Raw genomic sequence first — 17,825 nt, forward strand, 5'->3', positions numbered from 1 at the left:
AGTAGAAAAAGTCATCAAAACTTGAAATGTGAAAGGTAGCTGGAATATATAATATTTGACCAAAATGCTCAAATATGGAAAAATAATTATTATTTTTATGGCTATTTAGCCTACTTTTGTTTGGAAAAATAAGTTTTACAGTGACTAAACTGCATTATTCAGAATACCTGGTCAAAAGATCGAATTCCAGGAGATTGGAGAACTCTCATAGTACCATCTATAAAAAAGGGAAATAAACAAAAATAAAAGTTAAAGTAAGAATTAGAGAAAATTTCCCTACTGAGTGTACCTAGTAAGGCTTATGCAAATATACTTCAGAAAAGACAAAGAAAAATTGTGGAAACGAAGCTTGGAGAAGAACAAGATGGGTTCAGGCCAAAACATAGGTTGTTTGGATCAGATTTTCAAGGATCTGTATTCATGTTTTGTAGATCTGGAAAAGTCATATGACAAATTGCAAAGAAAAAAGCAGGTCAAAACAATTTTATATGGTGTAAATGCAACATAATATCAGTCAATACACAGGCTATATTTCATAAATTAAAGATGCCAAGAAGTATATTCTCGGTTTAATCCTTTTCTATTATTAATGTATGGACACCTCCATGGAGTCTGAAGACTTATCATAGGAGACCCAAACTGCCCACACAATCTATCAGACCTCTCTTTGAACCCATTAACAGAGAACTCAAAATTGACTCTGGCTACCCATTCACAGCTCTCCAAGAAAAAATATAGTCCCCACAACCCAACTCCCAGGAATGACCTCTTCTTCTGGTCCATCTAGCCAAGTGCCGAAACATTTCCCCCGCATCAATCTTATAAAATTTTTTAAGTAACTTAAATGCTTCTAACATATCCCCCTTTTTTGCATATCTACCAATTTCTGCAGTCCACACATCCTGAATCTATCCTCATAGGAAACATTCCACAGACCACTCATCATGTTGGTTGCTTGCTTCTCAATTCTCTCCACCACTTCCTCATCCCAAAGAAATCCAGGAGACAAGGCCTGAGTACAGCATTCCAGTTATGGACATATTAGGGCCTTATAAAGAGGAATAACAACTTCCTTATCTCTACTTGTTAGTGTGTTCTTCAATAGCCAAGTAATCTTATAAACTGCCCTACCAACAATAGCAACATGTCCTCTAAACTTCAACTCTCTCTACCACCACCCCAGCTTCATCTATTTCCTGGAGTACTGCTCCATCACACAGCATGTGATCAATTTATCCCAAAATGTATAACTTTACATTTCTCTACATTAAACTGACACTCATTATCTTTTGCCTATACTGACAGCCTATTTAAATCATCCTGCAAACTCTCCAAATCACCTTGATTAACTATTAATCTATCTAATTTCGCATTTAGCAAACAACATTTCCTTTCAGGTTATTTCCTGTATCATTTATGTACAAATTAAACATTAGTGGTCCTATAACTGAACCTTTCAACATACCACTAGTCACCTGCTTGTCAGGATCACCTCCTGCATATACCTTGGAGGGAATTTAAGAAGAAAGGTGACCAACAGGCACATAAACAGCACAAGCACAGGTCAGAAGAGCAACTAGTGTGGTAGAAAGGCAAAAGTAGAATATGAAAGGAAGTTAGCAATGCAAGCTAAAGAGAATCCCAAACATTTCTTTTGATATGCTTCAGGTAAAAGAAAGAATTTATATAGCAGAATGATTTTAATGAATGCTGATGGTAGGGAAGTAACTGAATCAGTCGAAACAGTAGAATTACTAAGTGAACGCTTGCAAGAGTATCTCATCCAGGTGGTGATGTTGCAGAAACAAGAGAGACAAAGGCTTATATGGAACTGAAGTAAATGATATGGAGGACAGAATATTACCGAACCTTAATGTGAATATAGCTGTAGAATTGGATGGTATACCAGCTCGAGTTTTATGTGAAGTGACAAGAGAATTGTCTGTGCTCTTGACCATATCTAAGTCTAAGCTCTGGGTTAGTCCCAAGGGGATGGAAAGAAGGAAAACTAGTTCCACTGCATAAAGGAGGCTCGAAGATTTTTGTAGCAAATTACCGACCAATCAGCATATCAGGAGTTGTCATCAAAGAATTGGAGAAGTTCGTCAAGAGCAGAATACAGGAATGGATAGATGGAAATCAGATACTGTATGGAGGGACAGCATGGTTTTGTGAAAGGTAGGTCATGCCCCAGTAACTTGCTCACATTTTATAACACAGTGACAGCTTTGTTGGATAAAGGTAATGGGTTTACAGTGATGCTGCTGGACTTTGCCAGGATACCACATGGAATTCTAATCAGTAAACTGCAGCGCATGGGGGGGGGGTAGATATAGGGTTGGTGAGATGATAATAAGGTGGGTGATGGAGAGATATCAGAGAGTAGTTTATTCAGGAGTAGAGTCCAAAAGAAGGCCTAGGACTAGTGGCATGCTACACAAGTCAGTACTTGGATCACTACTGTTTAATCTGTACATTAACGATATAGGAAAGGATCTGAGAGGAACTGTTCAGTTATTTGCTGATGATGCAAAGTTGTGTAGAGCAATAGTTAATACAGATGAAGTCAAAATTTTGCAGGATGATTTGGATAAATTGACAGACTGAGCAAAAGAGAATGGATGCCGGTTTAATGTGGCAAAGTGTAAGGTTATGATTTGGGGAAGAAAAGATTACCAGTTGTACACCACATTGGTGGAACTGTACTCCAGGAAACTGCCGAAGCCAGAGACTTGGGAGCATTAGTGGATTGGGAGTTAAAGTTTAGGGGCACATAGCAAAAGTGGCTAAAGCAGCTGATCAGATTACTTTGTTACTGAAAAATACTTTGTTCAGCAGAGACAACAAGGTTACTGCTCCTCTTTATCGAGCTTTGAATAAGACTCATCTTGACTACTGCACGCAGATCTGCGTGCCAGGGTTTCTTGGTGATGAGGAGGAAGAGGTGGAGAGAGAATTCAGAGGCAAGTGACCAAGTTGGATGACCTTACAAGAACAGGTTCAAGACTTGTGGATTACAGAAACTCACTGATAGGCAGAAAAGGGGTGATATGATTGAGACATACAAATTACTGAGGGGTTTTTACAAGATTAATTCAGAGAAAGTTTTTCAGAACAGGTCTGGTGGTGGGAGAACTAGGGACTATCTATGGAAACCGAGTACAGTGTGGTTAGCAACGGTGTCAGAACTAGGTTTCTTGCTTGGAGAGTAGTGAATGAGTGGAATATGTTGCAGAGTTTGTTGTGGATGCCATGACCGTAAATGAGTTTAAAGCAAAGTATGACAGATACTGCACGAATGTTGGACAGTTTTTGACATGATGTTTAGTACCTCCCTCGATGAGTCTAAGAACTCCTTGGAGTAGTCCGTAATAATAATAATAACCGAGTTCCATGTGGTATTCTGCCAAATGCCTTTGACAAAATCAAGCAGAATCACCATGTAGCCATTTACTTTAACCAACTAAGATGCCTCAATATTATGAATTACTAAGGCATGACCAATCCTTAACAAAGCAATGTTACCCCTCACATAGTATCATATTCTTATCTGACCATTCTTGAATTCTCTTTTTATCCAATTTTTTAAGTACTTTTACTACCACTCCTGAGATACTCATTGGTTTATAATTTGCTACTGCAGTCTTAGAACCTTCTTTATGCAAGGGAATTATTTTTCCTCTTTCCACTCCCTTGGAACTCTACCAGAGCTCTCAGACTTAAATTAAACAACCTAGTCAAAAGCATTACCAGTTATTACTATTATTACGGGCGACTCCAGGGAGTCCTTAGACTCATCGAGAGAGACCATAAACATCATGTCCACACAACTATTCGACATTCTCACAGTATCTATCATACCTTGCCTTGAACTCATTCACTGTCATAGCACCCACAACAGACTCTGGCAGCTTATTCCACTCATTTACCACTCTAAAAGTAAAGAACCCACCTCTAACACCCTTGCTAACCACACTTTTGCCCGGCTTCCATAGATGTCCCCTAGTTCTCCCACCACCAGTCCTGATCTCAAAAATATCCTCTGAATTAATCCTATAGAAACCCTTCAGCAATTTGAATGTCTCAATCATATCTTCCCTTTTCCGCCTATCAACCAATTTCTGCAACCCACAAATCTTCAACCTGTTCTCATAAGGTTCATTCCATAGACCTGCTATCATCTTGGTCACTTGCCTCTGGATCCTCTCCACCTCCCCCACATCAAGAAGAAACCTAGGTGACCAAATCTGGGCACAGTACTCGAGACGAGGTCTTATCAAGACTCGGTACAAAGGAACAATAACTTGCGTGTCTCTGCTCGTCAAAGTATTTTTCAGCAACCAAGTGATTTGATGAGCTGATTTAGCCACTTTTGCAATGTTTCCCCTAAACTTCATTTCCCTATCCACCAACACTCCCAAGCCCCTGGCTTCATCAATCTCGTGGAGTACAGTTCCACCAATGTGTTATACTGCTGCTAATCTTTTCACCCCAAAATGCATAACCTTACATTTTGTAAAATAAAATTGACATCCATTCTCCTTAGCCCAGAATTCCAATCTATCCAAATCATCCTGAAAGATTTTGACATCTTCTGCATTCACTATTGCCCTACCCAACTTTGCATCATTAGCGAACAAATGAACCATTCTTCTTAGATCCTTCCCTATATCGTTAATGAACAAATTAAACAGCAGTAGTCCAAGAACAGAACCCTGCGGCACACCACTAATCACAGGCTGTCTTTTGGATTCTACTCCTGAATAAACCACTCTCTTATATCTCTCCATCAACCAACCACCTATCCATCTCAGCAACCCTATATCCATTCCCATATGTTGCAGTTTACGGATTAGAATTCCATGTGGTATCCTGTCAAATGCCTTAGCCAAGTCCAGCAGTATCACTACCCTTATGTAAACCCATTACCCTTATCCAGTTCAGCCATCACTGTGTTATAAAACTTGAGCAAGTTACTGAGGCATGATCTACCCTTCACAAAGCCATGCTGTCCCCCGTACAGTATCTCATTTTCGTCAATCCATTTCTGTATTTTTCCCTTGACTACTTTCTCCAAGACCTTGACAACGACTCCTGATATGCTCATGGGTCGGTAATTTGCAACAGTAGTCTTGTATCCTCCTTTATGCAGTGGAACTATTTTCCTCTCTTTCCACACCTTCGGGACTAAACCAGACCCGAGACTCAGATTAAACAACATGGTCAAGGGCACTGACAATTCTTTAACAGCTTCACGTAAAACTCGTGCTGGTATACCATCCAATTCCACAGATGTGTTCACATTAAGGTTCTGTAATAGACTATTCACTTCCACTTCATTCATCACAATTCCCATATAAACTAATGGTTCCTTCATTCTTGCAGTGTCACCACCTGGATGATATAGTCTTGCAAAGTGCTCACTCAGTAATTCCACTATATTGACTGATTCAGTGACCTCCTTACCATCGGCATTCCTTAAAATCATTCTGCCGTGTACAGTTTTTTTTTTTTTTGCTTGCAGCATATTTAAAAAACTGTTTGGGATTCTCTTTAGCTTGCATAGCTAGTTTCCTTTCATAATCCGCTTTTGCTTTTCTTACCACGCTCGTTACCCTTCTGGCCTGCACTTTATACTGTTCGTGTGCCTGCCGGTCACCTTTCTCTTTAAATTCCCTCCACAGTTGTTTCTTTCTTTGCAGCTCAAGCTTAATGGTGTTATTCATCCATTTAACCCCTACTTGTTTTACTATTCGGACCCTAGGTATACAATCAGCCATAACCTCCTGTAAATGCTCCTTGACTACTTCCCATGCTCTATCGACATCCAGCCCGTGCAGTTTTACATGCCATGGCACTGAACCAAGCAATCCTCTAAGCGTGTCATACTTGCCAGCGTGGTAATTCCACATATACCCTGTCTTAATCGAAAATTCCACACCTTTAGCCACCTCCCAAGTCAAGACCTTATGATCACTCTCACCAATAGGTGGCAACATGGTCATATTCATTACAGTCAAATTCTCAGATGCTTTTACCAGGTCAAGCACTCTCAAATCCCTAGTATTTTCTATTACATGCTGTCTCAGATAGTTATCCCTTAATAACTGAATAAAATCCATTTCCTTCCTCACACTTCCTCTCCTCCTTCCAATCAATGTTACCATAGTTGAAATCCCCCATAATAATTACCCTCCTTCCATTCATTTCATCAATTTGTTTATGCATACTATCTCCATCATCTATTCCATTACCTGGTCTATAGCAGCACCCAACTGTATATTTTGTTCTGCTAGTCAAAATCTCACACCAAATAGCCTCAAATGAGTAGTTTCCTTGTACATTCTTGCAAAACCCAAACTGATATTCCATCTCATCCCACAGCTGTATGTATTTACGTTGAGATTCTGCAATATCCTTAAAACCTGCAAATCATCCATTTCTTTTTCCAAATAAGTCTCTGTGACATATATTACAGCAGTAACATCACTTGGATTATATATCCTTTCCTTGCAGAGTGGTCACCCAAGTAACACAACTATTTGATCTGCTTCTGTCACATCGTCACCATCAACTCTAATTAAGGTTAATCTTCTATAGTCATTCTTCCTCTTACTTGCCACATAACTAAAGAACTCTTTGGGCTCTTTGGCTAGTTTCTTCTCATAATGATTTTTCCTTCCTTCCTTACCATAACTGTCACCTTTCTTGCCTGTCCTTTATACTGTTCATGAATTTGCTTGTCAACCTTTCTCCTTATATATATATATATATTATATATATACAGGGTGTTCGGGATAAATTTGACAGTTTCGTAAGGAAAAAGAAAATCTTCTTTGTATCTATTAAATTTAATGAATTGACAAAAAAACATTACAGGCAGAGTTAATTACAATACTATCAACAAGATTTACTCAAAATAACCACCATTAGCATCGATCACAGCTTCAATTCTGCTTCGGAACCTCGAACAAGCTGATGCTACAGTCTCCCTGGGAAGGGCCGCAAAAACTGTTTTAATTTTATCCATTAACTGGGCTTTTGTATTACTGGAAGTGCGATTGGTGTCTTTTTCAACTGCGCCCCATACAAAATAATCCATGGGGTTAAGGTCTGGGGAGTTTGGAGGCCAAACATTTGGACTGGTGAAGTCGTAGAAATTTTCAGACAACCATTTTTGACTTTTCCCAGAGGTGTGGCAAGGGGCCGAATCCTGCTGCCATACATACGGCCTACCATTGGCTACCCTTGTTATCCAGGGCTTGACTACAGTTAGCAACTCCACGAACAAAGCCCGAATTCCAATGCCAGGGTTCTTCAACACCTGTTCCTGCAGATTTGCGAGGAATTCTGCTGTACGAACGCAATCAGATCGTCTGCTAGGGATCTTTCTTCTTGCTACATCCTCGTAGTCACCATTGCAAGTCTCTAGTTCATGCCTGATTGTTTTTACTGTATTCAGGGAGCATTGGGCAGCAGTCGTAATATCCTTATTTTGATGGCGGGCACGAATCATCATGATACAAGTTATTCTCTTCCATGATTCAGGTGGGTTCCAGCTATCCATCCTTTCTGACATCTTGTATATGAATGAAGAAGGGTCCAAACTTTTAAATGAAGAGAAGTGTGTGTTAATGCATGTAACTTACGGAAAAATATAATTAATTATAAATATGTCAAATTTATCCCGAACACCCTGTATATATATATATATATATTATATATATATATACATATATATATTATATATATATCCTCCACAGCATTTTCTTTTTTCTAAAGTTTTTATTTAATGATATTATTCATCCATCTACCTCCTATCCTTCTTGATTAACCCCCTCTTACTGTGGGTATAGAATTTAATATATCTTCCCCTAGATGTCCCTTAACTATCTCCCAAGCACTACTAACATTCCTCATTTGCAGTGTTTTATGCCATGGCACAGCATCGCGTTTGCTCCTAAGCTTGTAATAATCACCAGTCTTGTAGATCCACATATACCCTTTCTTAACAGAATATTCCTCATTTTTTACAATCTCCCAAGTCAAGACCTAATGGTCACTTTTGCCAACTAGAGGATGCAGCCATCTTGGTTATGAATAGCAATAATAATCGGCCTGTACTTTGCTACTTCAGTCTATGAGCCTCCTTTATGTAATGAAATTATCATGTCCTCTTTTCGCTTCCTTAGGACTTTGCACAAATTCAGGCTTAAATTAAACAATTTGTTCAGAGGTGATGCAAACTTTCTTTCACATTCTTGTAACACATGAATCAATACTCATCCAATCCTAACAGTGTATTCACATTAACATTCCATGGTATGATAAGACTGCAATGTGCATCTCTATTCTCATATCCATCTATCACATGAGTAACTGCAATATCTCCACTTGGATGACACATTTTTGCAAAGTAATCATTACTCAGTGATTCAATTATTTCTTCTGCTTCTCTCACCTTCCTACCAACAGCATTTATTAAAGTTATCCTGCCATAATCATTACTTCCTCCTACTACATAGCAAAACAACTCACTGGGATTTTCTTTGGCCTATCAGCTAATTTCCTCTAAAAATATGATTCTGTCTTGCTTACATTGCTAGTCACTCCTTGCCTATGCTTGTACTGCCCACAAGCATGATGATTATCCTACTACTTGTATATTACCTCAGTAATGTTTTCTTTTTTTTTTTTAGTAGCCCCTGCTTAATGATGATACTCTTACATTTAACTCCTACATAATTTATGACCATTGGTATTCAGTCTGATATTGCTTTCCCTCACACATCTCCTTACACATTCCATGGGCTACTGACATCCTTCCCTTGTAGTTTGATATGCCATGGCACTAATAAAGCGATCTCCTAAGTTTTTGTTTTATTATTTTTTATTATCAGCCAGTTCTGTTGTTTCACATGTTTAGAAATCTCCTGGGCCAAAACTATACAATCATTCTTCCCAACCAGAGGCAAAGTGGCTATCCTGGTTACATCTTCTAATGCAAATGGAAAATGCAAACCTGCACAATCTTCACATTAACTCATTTGCAATCATCACTCTTCTCAATTCACTCCTATTACACTTGGCAGTAGATTCATAACCATAACGCTCTACTCTTCTTTTTTACCTCTTCCAATAACTCTCATATTTTCTCTCATGCCATACTTTTCATCTTTTGAATCATTCTACCTGCCAAACAATCAACTCTTTCACTTCATCATCATCATCTAGATATGAATGATGATAATAAACAAGCTCTAAACATATGAACATAAGTCTACATATGAAACATCTTGCACTCTCTACTTAGAATATATATATACTGAGAAAGTGCCAAAAAACAACCAGACCATTAATATTTTGATTCTCTCTTAATCTCACATCTTATCCTCTTTCTTTTCTTCTGATATTCACTCAACTTATTTCATTATTATATATGTCTACTATATTTCAATACTGATATGCAAATAGTTACTATCATCTATGCCGACACTGCACTGACTAAATGATATGCATATCTAAAAACATTATTATTATTTAAGGACATCTATGGAATCCTTAAATTCATTAGGGGTTGCATACTCAGGTTCACATGCCTATTGCACCACTCCTTAAATTCCTTTATCATTGATGCACTTGCTGGCAGCATCAATGGTGCTCTCTCAGGCAATACATTTCATTCGATCAATCACTCTCAATTACAAAATTATACTCCTTACTTCCATACTTCTCTACTTCAAGGAATAAACCCATTTTCTTTCCACATTCCTGATGTTAACAATAAAACTTGCATATGTTTTTTTAGAAGAAATATAATACAACTCAACCAATTCTACTCCATTAGTATATTTTTGTTCTGTTAAATTAATGTGTTCTTTGGACTCCACTCCCCCCCTATTTCGGGAGGGGAACCTTGAGTTTTCAAGAGAAAAACTATGTAGCTAGCCAATCATCCCCTAAACTAAAAATAATAATAATAAAAAGCTCAAACAATCATTTCCTCACATTTTGATTATTACTTCCGTGTGAACTTTATTCGCCATTACTGATTTGAATGAAAAAATATTAAAACAACAAACACTGTGCCTTATGGTAGCCTAAAACGTTCATACGTACAATAAAACTGTGTGTTTGTGTGTACATAACAGACATCTGTCTGTTATATACATGCAAACATATTTATACCTATAATATTCTTTCCCTAAAGGGCTCCAGTCCGCTATAAATAATGCCATTCGGTCGAGTTTAACACTACGAATTTGCTGTTAAATCAAGAATTCTAGTTGTTCACAGATCAAAATTCATATCTGAGGATTCATTACTTTCAAATATACACAAAAGGCATTTACTTTAAAACTGATTTAAAATACACATTCAGCGATAGAAATAGGGGCGGGAAAACAAATCATAATACAAACTCTCCGCCATACACCGGGTATACAACAGCTGCCAATTTAAACATAATCGCAGTTGTCGAAAACGTTCTTATTCAATGTACGGTGGTGCCTTCCTAATCATCTCTCTCAAGTTGCTGATTATGGCATAATTATGATAAATCTTGGCACTTATTTTTGTTATTACACATCGTATTCCCTATTATGTATCACATACAGGGCCAGCTCTACCGACGGTACAAATTTGTTTTTGCACGGGGCAACAAAATTCCTAGTGGCGACCCTGACATGTTCCCCATATAAGATAAATAAATAATTATAATGTGATGAATAGTTGACTAAAATGAATAAATAAATAAATAACAAATGCAGCATAAATAAAAGTATATGAATTCAAGAATAAAGTGAACTTTTAGGTTACGTGGATTGGATAACTTGATGAAAAAATATAAAATAAATGCGATAAAACAGTTTTGTCAGTTTGTCATTATATCAAGCAATACTTAGTCTTCATTTGAGTTGTAAGTCAGCAGTTAGAATTGAAGGAAGTACAGGAAGATGGTTTAATCTTAAATCTCTTAACATTAAATAATGTTAATATTAAATTAATCAAATCTTGTAGAAATTTATCCCAACGTAACCACCCTAAGGATAATGTTAACAGTTCCTGTTACTGTAGCAAGTGCAGAAAGTAGTTTTTCCAAGCTTGAACTGATTAAAATTTATTTGCGAACATCAATGACCCAAGAAAGATTAGTTGGTCTAGCAACTATATCGATAGACGCGGACATAGCTTATAATTTAAATTTAGAAGAACTCATAAACAGTTTAGTTGTGCGATATCCCCGTAGAGCAAACATTTAATTAATAAAAAAAAAAACTAACGCCTTTTATTCCCGTATACGGGGAGTAGGCGAGGCCATTAAGCCCTATCTAACTTTTGGAGACTGAGTGGGCAGTTCAATCTCCACTGGTACCAATTAGAGATAGATGGCCCAAGGCTATCACTAATTAAGCGGTACTCAGTGAATAGAGACGGCTCAAATGTGCCGCCATCTCGTGGTCCCTAACCCTAACACAATATATTTAATGTCTGAAATAATGTGGGTTCTACGGTCGATTTTCTTGAGTTTACAGGACGAAAAACCCGAGTTTCCGGGAGGAAAAACCTGCTTGCCCGTGCCAGAGATCGACTAACTCGGGAACCGTCGAAAAAAGGCTTAGAAAAATTTCCTCTAGTTGCCGACTAGACTCGAAACCAAGTCTTCCTTCGTGCGGCCAAGCGCCGTGGTTGGCAAACGCCACATCCACTGAGCTACACAGGCTCTTTTAATTAATACTATTACATAATTGTTCTGCATTAATGTTTCTCTTGTAATAAAAATAAAACAACAATTGGAGATTTTCTTATATTTTTGTCTAATACTCCATCAGGGGCAATATTTAATTGTTTGCCTCAGGGCGCGATCTAATCTGGCGACGGCACGGAAATTATCAACTGCATCGTGAATGAAGAACCTATAGAACAAGTAAAACATTTCAGCTACTTAGGCATAATATTTAGTGAAGATGGTAAATTAAATATGGAAATAGACAACAGAATCAACAAAGCTATGATATCAAGTCAACTGAATAAATTTATATGGAATAAGAGAGAAATTAGTCAAAACACTAAATTACCTGTATACAAGACAGTGTTTAAACCATTTTAACTTATGGATCTGAGAGCAGAGTTAGAAATAAAACACTTAACCAAAGATTGCACACCACAGATATGAGAGTCCTGAGATAGATTAGGGGAGTGAACAGATGGCATCAATCGCAATATTGTTATTATTACTTGACACCTCCAGGGAGTCTTAAGACTCATCGAGGGAGGACACCTAATCTACAACTCTCCATCTCCACCACTCAACCTCATCCACAAACACCTCATCAACACCAATGCCATCTGCCGCCAACCACCACTACTAGTATTTTCAAAGACAATCACAAACATCCATGCCCACGGCAGGATTCAAACCCGCAACCTTTTGGCTGGAGAGCGGATATGCTAACCACTCGGCCAACCAGGCTGAGGAAATTTAGAAAGAACTTGATATTGTCAGCATCCAGGAATGTGGTAGCAGAGCTAATCTCAAGAGGTTTCACTTAAAATGGGAGAGCAAAATTAGCAAAGAAGTATTCTCTGCCAGGTTGGCTGAAAAAGACCCAGAGGAAGACCAAGACAAGGGTGGATTGATACAGTAAAAAAGTGCCTTTGAAGATAGAAATATAAGTGACAATGTTGGAGTCTTGATTGGCAATAGATTGATTTGGAGGAAAATTGTAGATAGGAAGTTAGTAAAGATGTGAATTTTTCATGTAATACTATCATATCCTGTTCACTCCTTGAGGGTACATGTCAGGAATCTGATGATGATGATGATGAAACAGTTTTATTCCTCCAAAAAAGTAGTTGAGGTACTCCTTTAAGTTTTCAGAAACTGTGAATAGCCAATAGCTGAGACTGAGTACATTCCTGAGGTATGCTGGATAAAGTGGCACAACTAAATGAACGGCGGCACGTTGTGTCCTTTGAATAGCAAAAGACAAGTTCCGTTATCGTAGTGACAAGAGAAATCGTTACAAAGGCTTTTTTCAGCTGAAGGTGATTTAGACGATCTTGCACAGAGGCACAAGGTCTTTTCTCCCCCTGCGAAACGCGTTTTATTCATCCCGCATACACTCAAATCGACCTTACAATACACACACAGTTTACAAACAAAAAATACTGTCAGTGGCGATAAACGGCGTGTATATAATTGATGCATAGTGGTGTACTGCGCGTTAATTTTTGTGCAATGTGTAGATGGAGATTTAAGCTGCGAAGACCAGGGATAACGTGAAATAGAGTGCCCTTCCATGATCAGTCTTTCGATTTCTTTTAAGTGTCATGTAATTTTTTTAACATTTTACTATTTCTCAGATAAATTACATACATTATATGAACACAATTATGCATAACAAATACTTTCTCGTACATAAAGTTTTTCTTTAATAACAATAATAACAATAGCTGTTTACAACGTATATTATTATAATATTCATAACGATGTTTCTTTGCAATTTTACACTACATATACAATATTAATGGATATAATCACTCTATATTGCATACGTTTGTTACAGTTATTACATACATTTGATTATATATGATACATTTCTTACATTTGTTTACATATGATACTTACATTACATACATTTGTTTACATATAATACATACATTACACACATTGGTTTACATGTGATACATCTTGGATGAGAACTAATTTCTCTGCTTTCTTCCTCGAAGCTTATATGTAAGCTTATCTGAGATGACACCAGTTGGTTATAATTTATTGGATTTTTTTGCTGTGTTCGAAATCTATTATTGAAAAATTCGATAGGATAGGCTATTGTAGTTTGTAAAGTTTATGTATTCTAAAGGTAATTTGGTTATCATGTCCGGGGAGTACCACAGGGAGCTGTACTCTCCCCAACTCTATTCAACATTTACAAGCACGATATTAATCAGCTACCACTCAAAGGTAAGATATTCCAATACGCATACGATACAGCAATAATATCCATCCATAATAACGCAAGCATAGCCCAAACAAATATGAAAATATGGGATTATACAAACTATTTAAATATATATATATATATATATATATATATATACATAATGAGATATTTAATGGACTGTGTAGCTCAGTAGAAGTGGCGTTTGTACTCTATGATGCTTGACTGCACGGCGAAAGGCGTTCGAATAGAGGAACATTTTGTAAGCCTTTTCTCGACCAGTTCCCGAGTTAGTCGATCTCTGGCAGGATCAAGCGAGTTTTTTCTCCCAGAAACTCGGATTTTTCGCCCCAGAAACTCAAGAAAATTCAAGAAAATCGGCCGTTGAACTCACACTATTTTCAGACATTAAAAATTAAAATATTGTGTTAGCGTTAGGGACCACGAGATGACGGCACTTGCTAGCGACCTTCTTCACTGCGTACTGATTAATTAGTGATAGGCCAGCTATCTCTGATTGGCTCCCAGTGTGAGATTGAATTGCCCACTCAGTCTCGAAAAGTTAGATAGGACTAAAACGGCCTCGCCTACTCCCTACACGGGAACAAAAAGATGTTAGCTGATTTTTTATTTTATTTATTTATTATTTCTTTTTGAGATATATTTTCTGTACAGTACAAAGATTCAATGCAAAATGCACAGTACTTAATTCTTTATTTAAAAAAAAAGCAGCTAACGCCTTTTTATTCCCGTATACGGGAGTAGGCGAGGCCATTTAGCCCTATCTAACTTTTAGAGACTGAGTGGGCAGTTCAATCTCCACTGGTACCAATCAGAGATAGATGGCCCAAGGCTATCACTAATTAAGCGGTACACAGTGAAGAGAGACGGCTCAAATGCGCCACCATCTTAATTCTTTATAAATATAATTATACTTTTTTTTAAAAAAAAACTAACTAAATATTTATCCATCGTATTTACATATGGACTGGCATGAATGTGCATAAATTTCACTTTACAATGAAGTAATATACCACACAGTTCAATAGTAATGATAATAATGGAATGATTTCATATTAATATACATAATTTTTCTGCATTTTGTCTTTTGTGTTTTTCTTTCGGTATTTTTTTATAGATTCTATATTTAATACAGATATTTTACTTTGCAAAAATTCAGTATACAAGTTACTGAGTACATTTCTTTTGATCTTGTTTGTTTGTTTGTTTGTTTGTTTGATGGCATTTCTGCTTCCTTTCTTGAAGCTTCTGCAGAGATTTTATATATATATATATATATATATATCAGGGGCGAATATTCTGGGTATGCTGGGTGTGCGGTGCTCATCCACGAAATATCAGTTTTGCATTTATTCCCGTTAAAGACTCGCCCAATTGTTTCCAGACTTCGCGCAATTTCCTAAAATTGAACACAATATACTGTACTAATGCTTCATTGTCCTCTTCACGAGGATAATAAAGCATTAGTGCTTCATGAAGAAGGCGCTTTTTTCCCCGTGAACATTGCGTCACATTCGCGTTAATAGCCGGGGTGTGCTTTCAAAATGCATACACCCTTGAGCCATTCGAAAAGATGTAAAGAGCTGCGTCTCAAATTCTTAGCTTTGCATTATTTTTAAACTGCTGAGAAGGCGTGACTAGGTGAGCTTAAATTTTGAGCTCATTCAGAACCTAGCAGCTGTGATTGGTTATTGTGTCAACCAATCCAATTGAATGTTGTCAGTGTCACGAGTTGAGAGATTACAATATCCGAAGGCTTTATTACAAATAGCTGTTACACATGATTTCTGGAACTGAAAATCTGAAAGTGGTGTTAGGAGAAAAATGCTAATTAGTTTTTCTTTTACATGTGCAGTATAGCATCTGTTGAGGTTGCAAAATTTTTTTAACCGTGTGGAGACATTTTTATTCTAGTCTTCGGAAACAACAGACAGTAAAAAAAATATCTATTCCTGAATAAAAATGAATATTCTGTGTATTATAAGACGTTGTTGATCTACAACAAAATACCAGCATATGTGAGATTGATAAGACAGACGAACCGCTGATACTAAAAAAAAAAAAAAAAAAAAAAAAAACTAATGAATTTAGGATTCCCAAAAGTGTGGATAATTCCGATAATGATCGGATGTTATGTATACTGAGTATCAGTATACAAAATAAAATTCTTATAAAACGAAGCGAAATATACACAAACCCGAGGAATACACATAACATGTGCAACAAATTTTACGAAATGATTTGCTGCTCCATCAAACCATATTTATTCCTGCAATACTTTCCTCTCTCTCTCTCTTATAAGTTTTTTTTTTAATTATGCCATCATAAATTCACTTATTCATGTTTAGAATTTATATGATCATGCTATTTGCTCTACCGAACAAATCACAAATGATAATTATTAATTATTCTTTACCATTAATGAAAGTGTTTCTGCTCGCACTTATTTCTTCCTATTCTCGTATGTCTTATAAATGATGGGTCACATATTTTCATCTTTGAGTATTTCAAATATACCAACCAAATATAGCATTCTCCTGCATTGTAGTTTTCTAATCAATCATAACTCTATGCAGAAATATTCAAAGTTATCCTGAAATTAATTACATTGGACCAATTAAGATGAGTGGTGATGCGCTATGTCCTCTAAAAACTTTCATATATCGATAAAATGCAATCCCACGGTCATAGGCATCTGCAGGGGGAGGATGGGGGGAACTTCCCTCCCACAGGATCGGGGAAGGGTAAGTGCTCGGGATCCATTAAAAAATTCCCAAATTATAATCGTAAAATTCATTGAGATATGTAATGAAATGTAATCTTACACCCTCGACCCTGGGAACGCTTTGTCTGTCTTACAATTTTATTATGGATTGGCCTGATGCGAGGTAGCCATAGAGCACATGTTTTATTGCAGTAATAAAACACACGTTCCTGTTTTTGCTTTTGGTTCATCTTTTTCATTTGTGAACAGTGACCAATTAGTTTGCCCTCTGTGTAGTAAGTTACAGAGTGAAGTGTGAATTGTAAATTTATAGTGAAACAAATTTAAACAAAAAAATACATTTTAAAAGGTAAGTGTATGTAATTTAATATTATTTTACTTGTTAGTTTTATGATTTTTTTGCTTTTAAACTGAAATAATTTAATTTAGGATTAAATAATCAGTTTATTTTTCATGAAATATACCAGTTAATTTTTTAATATATGGAATTGTGCTAAAACTATTAATTCTGAATACTTTTTCCCCAAGAATTGAAGATCTTAAAATCGATGCAAAATGAAAATAATGTATTTATAGTTTACATCGACAAATAATTATAGAAAAAAGCTAAAAGACGTTTATTGATGTAATTATTTAATTAAATCTATAATTATAAAAATTTATTGATGTAATTAATTGCCTCGAAGTTTCCCCCCAACCGTTCCTGGAAAACATGTATATATATGTATATATTATATATATTCATTTTTAATATAAGCTGACTAAAAACCCGAGAGTTATAACAAAATGAGATTTATTTGAAAAACGCAACATGTTTCGTCGAGATTGACTTCATCAGGCGTTAAAAACATAGAAAGATATTAAAAGACACTGAAAATAACATTGAGACACTCTAAAGCTATACAATTAATATTCGACTGTGAATTACAGTTATTATGAACTTGAGCTATAGTCCGTGTTAAAGTTCTATTGTTGTACACTTGTGCGTGTGTGGAACCACGCGATCTCCAGTATCTGATAGTAGAGCTGAAAGAGTCAGGCAAATTATAGCTGAGATTATTGTTCATATGAAGAGGGTCCAAGGTGGTTTCTTTTGACTCTACAATGCAGCGTTCTACCTCATCATGGCAAATGTG

General features: G+C 36.6%; 1 protein-coding gene across 2 annotated transcripts in view; it reads right to left on the reverse strand.

The window, feature by feature from the left end:
* Window positions 1–10,644, reverse strand: part of Vps16A (vacuolar protein sorting 16) — a 432,364-nt gene extending 421,720 nt beyond the window's left edge. For both annotated transcript variants that reach the window (XM_090412822.1, XM_090412821.1), the window contains exon 1: window positions 10,189–10,644. In XM_090412822.1, coding sequence (XP_090268948.1) covers window positions 10,189–10,238 — 50 coding nt within the window. In that variant the 5' untranslated portion in view covers window positions 10,239–10,644. The remainder of the gene's footprint in view (window positions 1–10,188) is intronic.
* Window positions 10,645–17,825: the final 7,181 nt, after the last annotated feature.

This window comes from Typopeltis vanoorti, chromosome 23, assembly GCF_054136105.1.
Source record: "Typopeltis vanoorti isolate ZY-2024b chromosome 23, IOZ_Tvanoo_1.0, whole genome shotgun sequence".
NCBI lineage: Eukaryota > Metazoa > Arthropoda > Arachnida > Uropygi > Thelyphonidae > Typopeltis > Typopeltis vanoorti.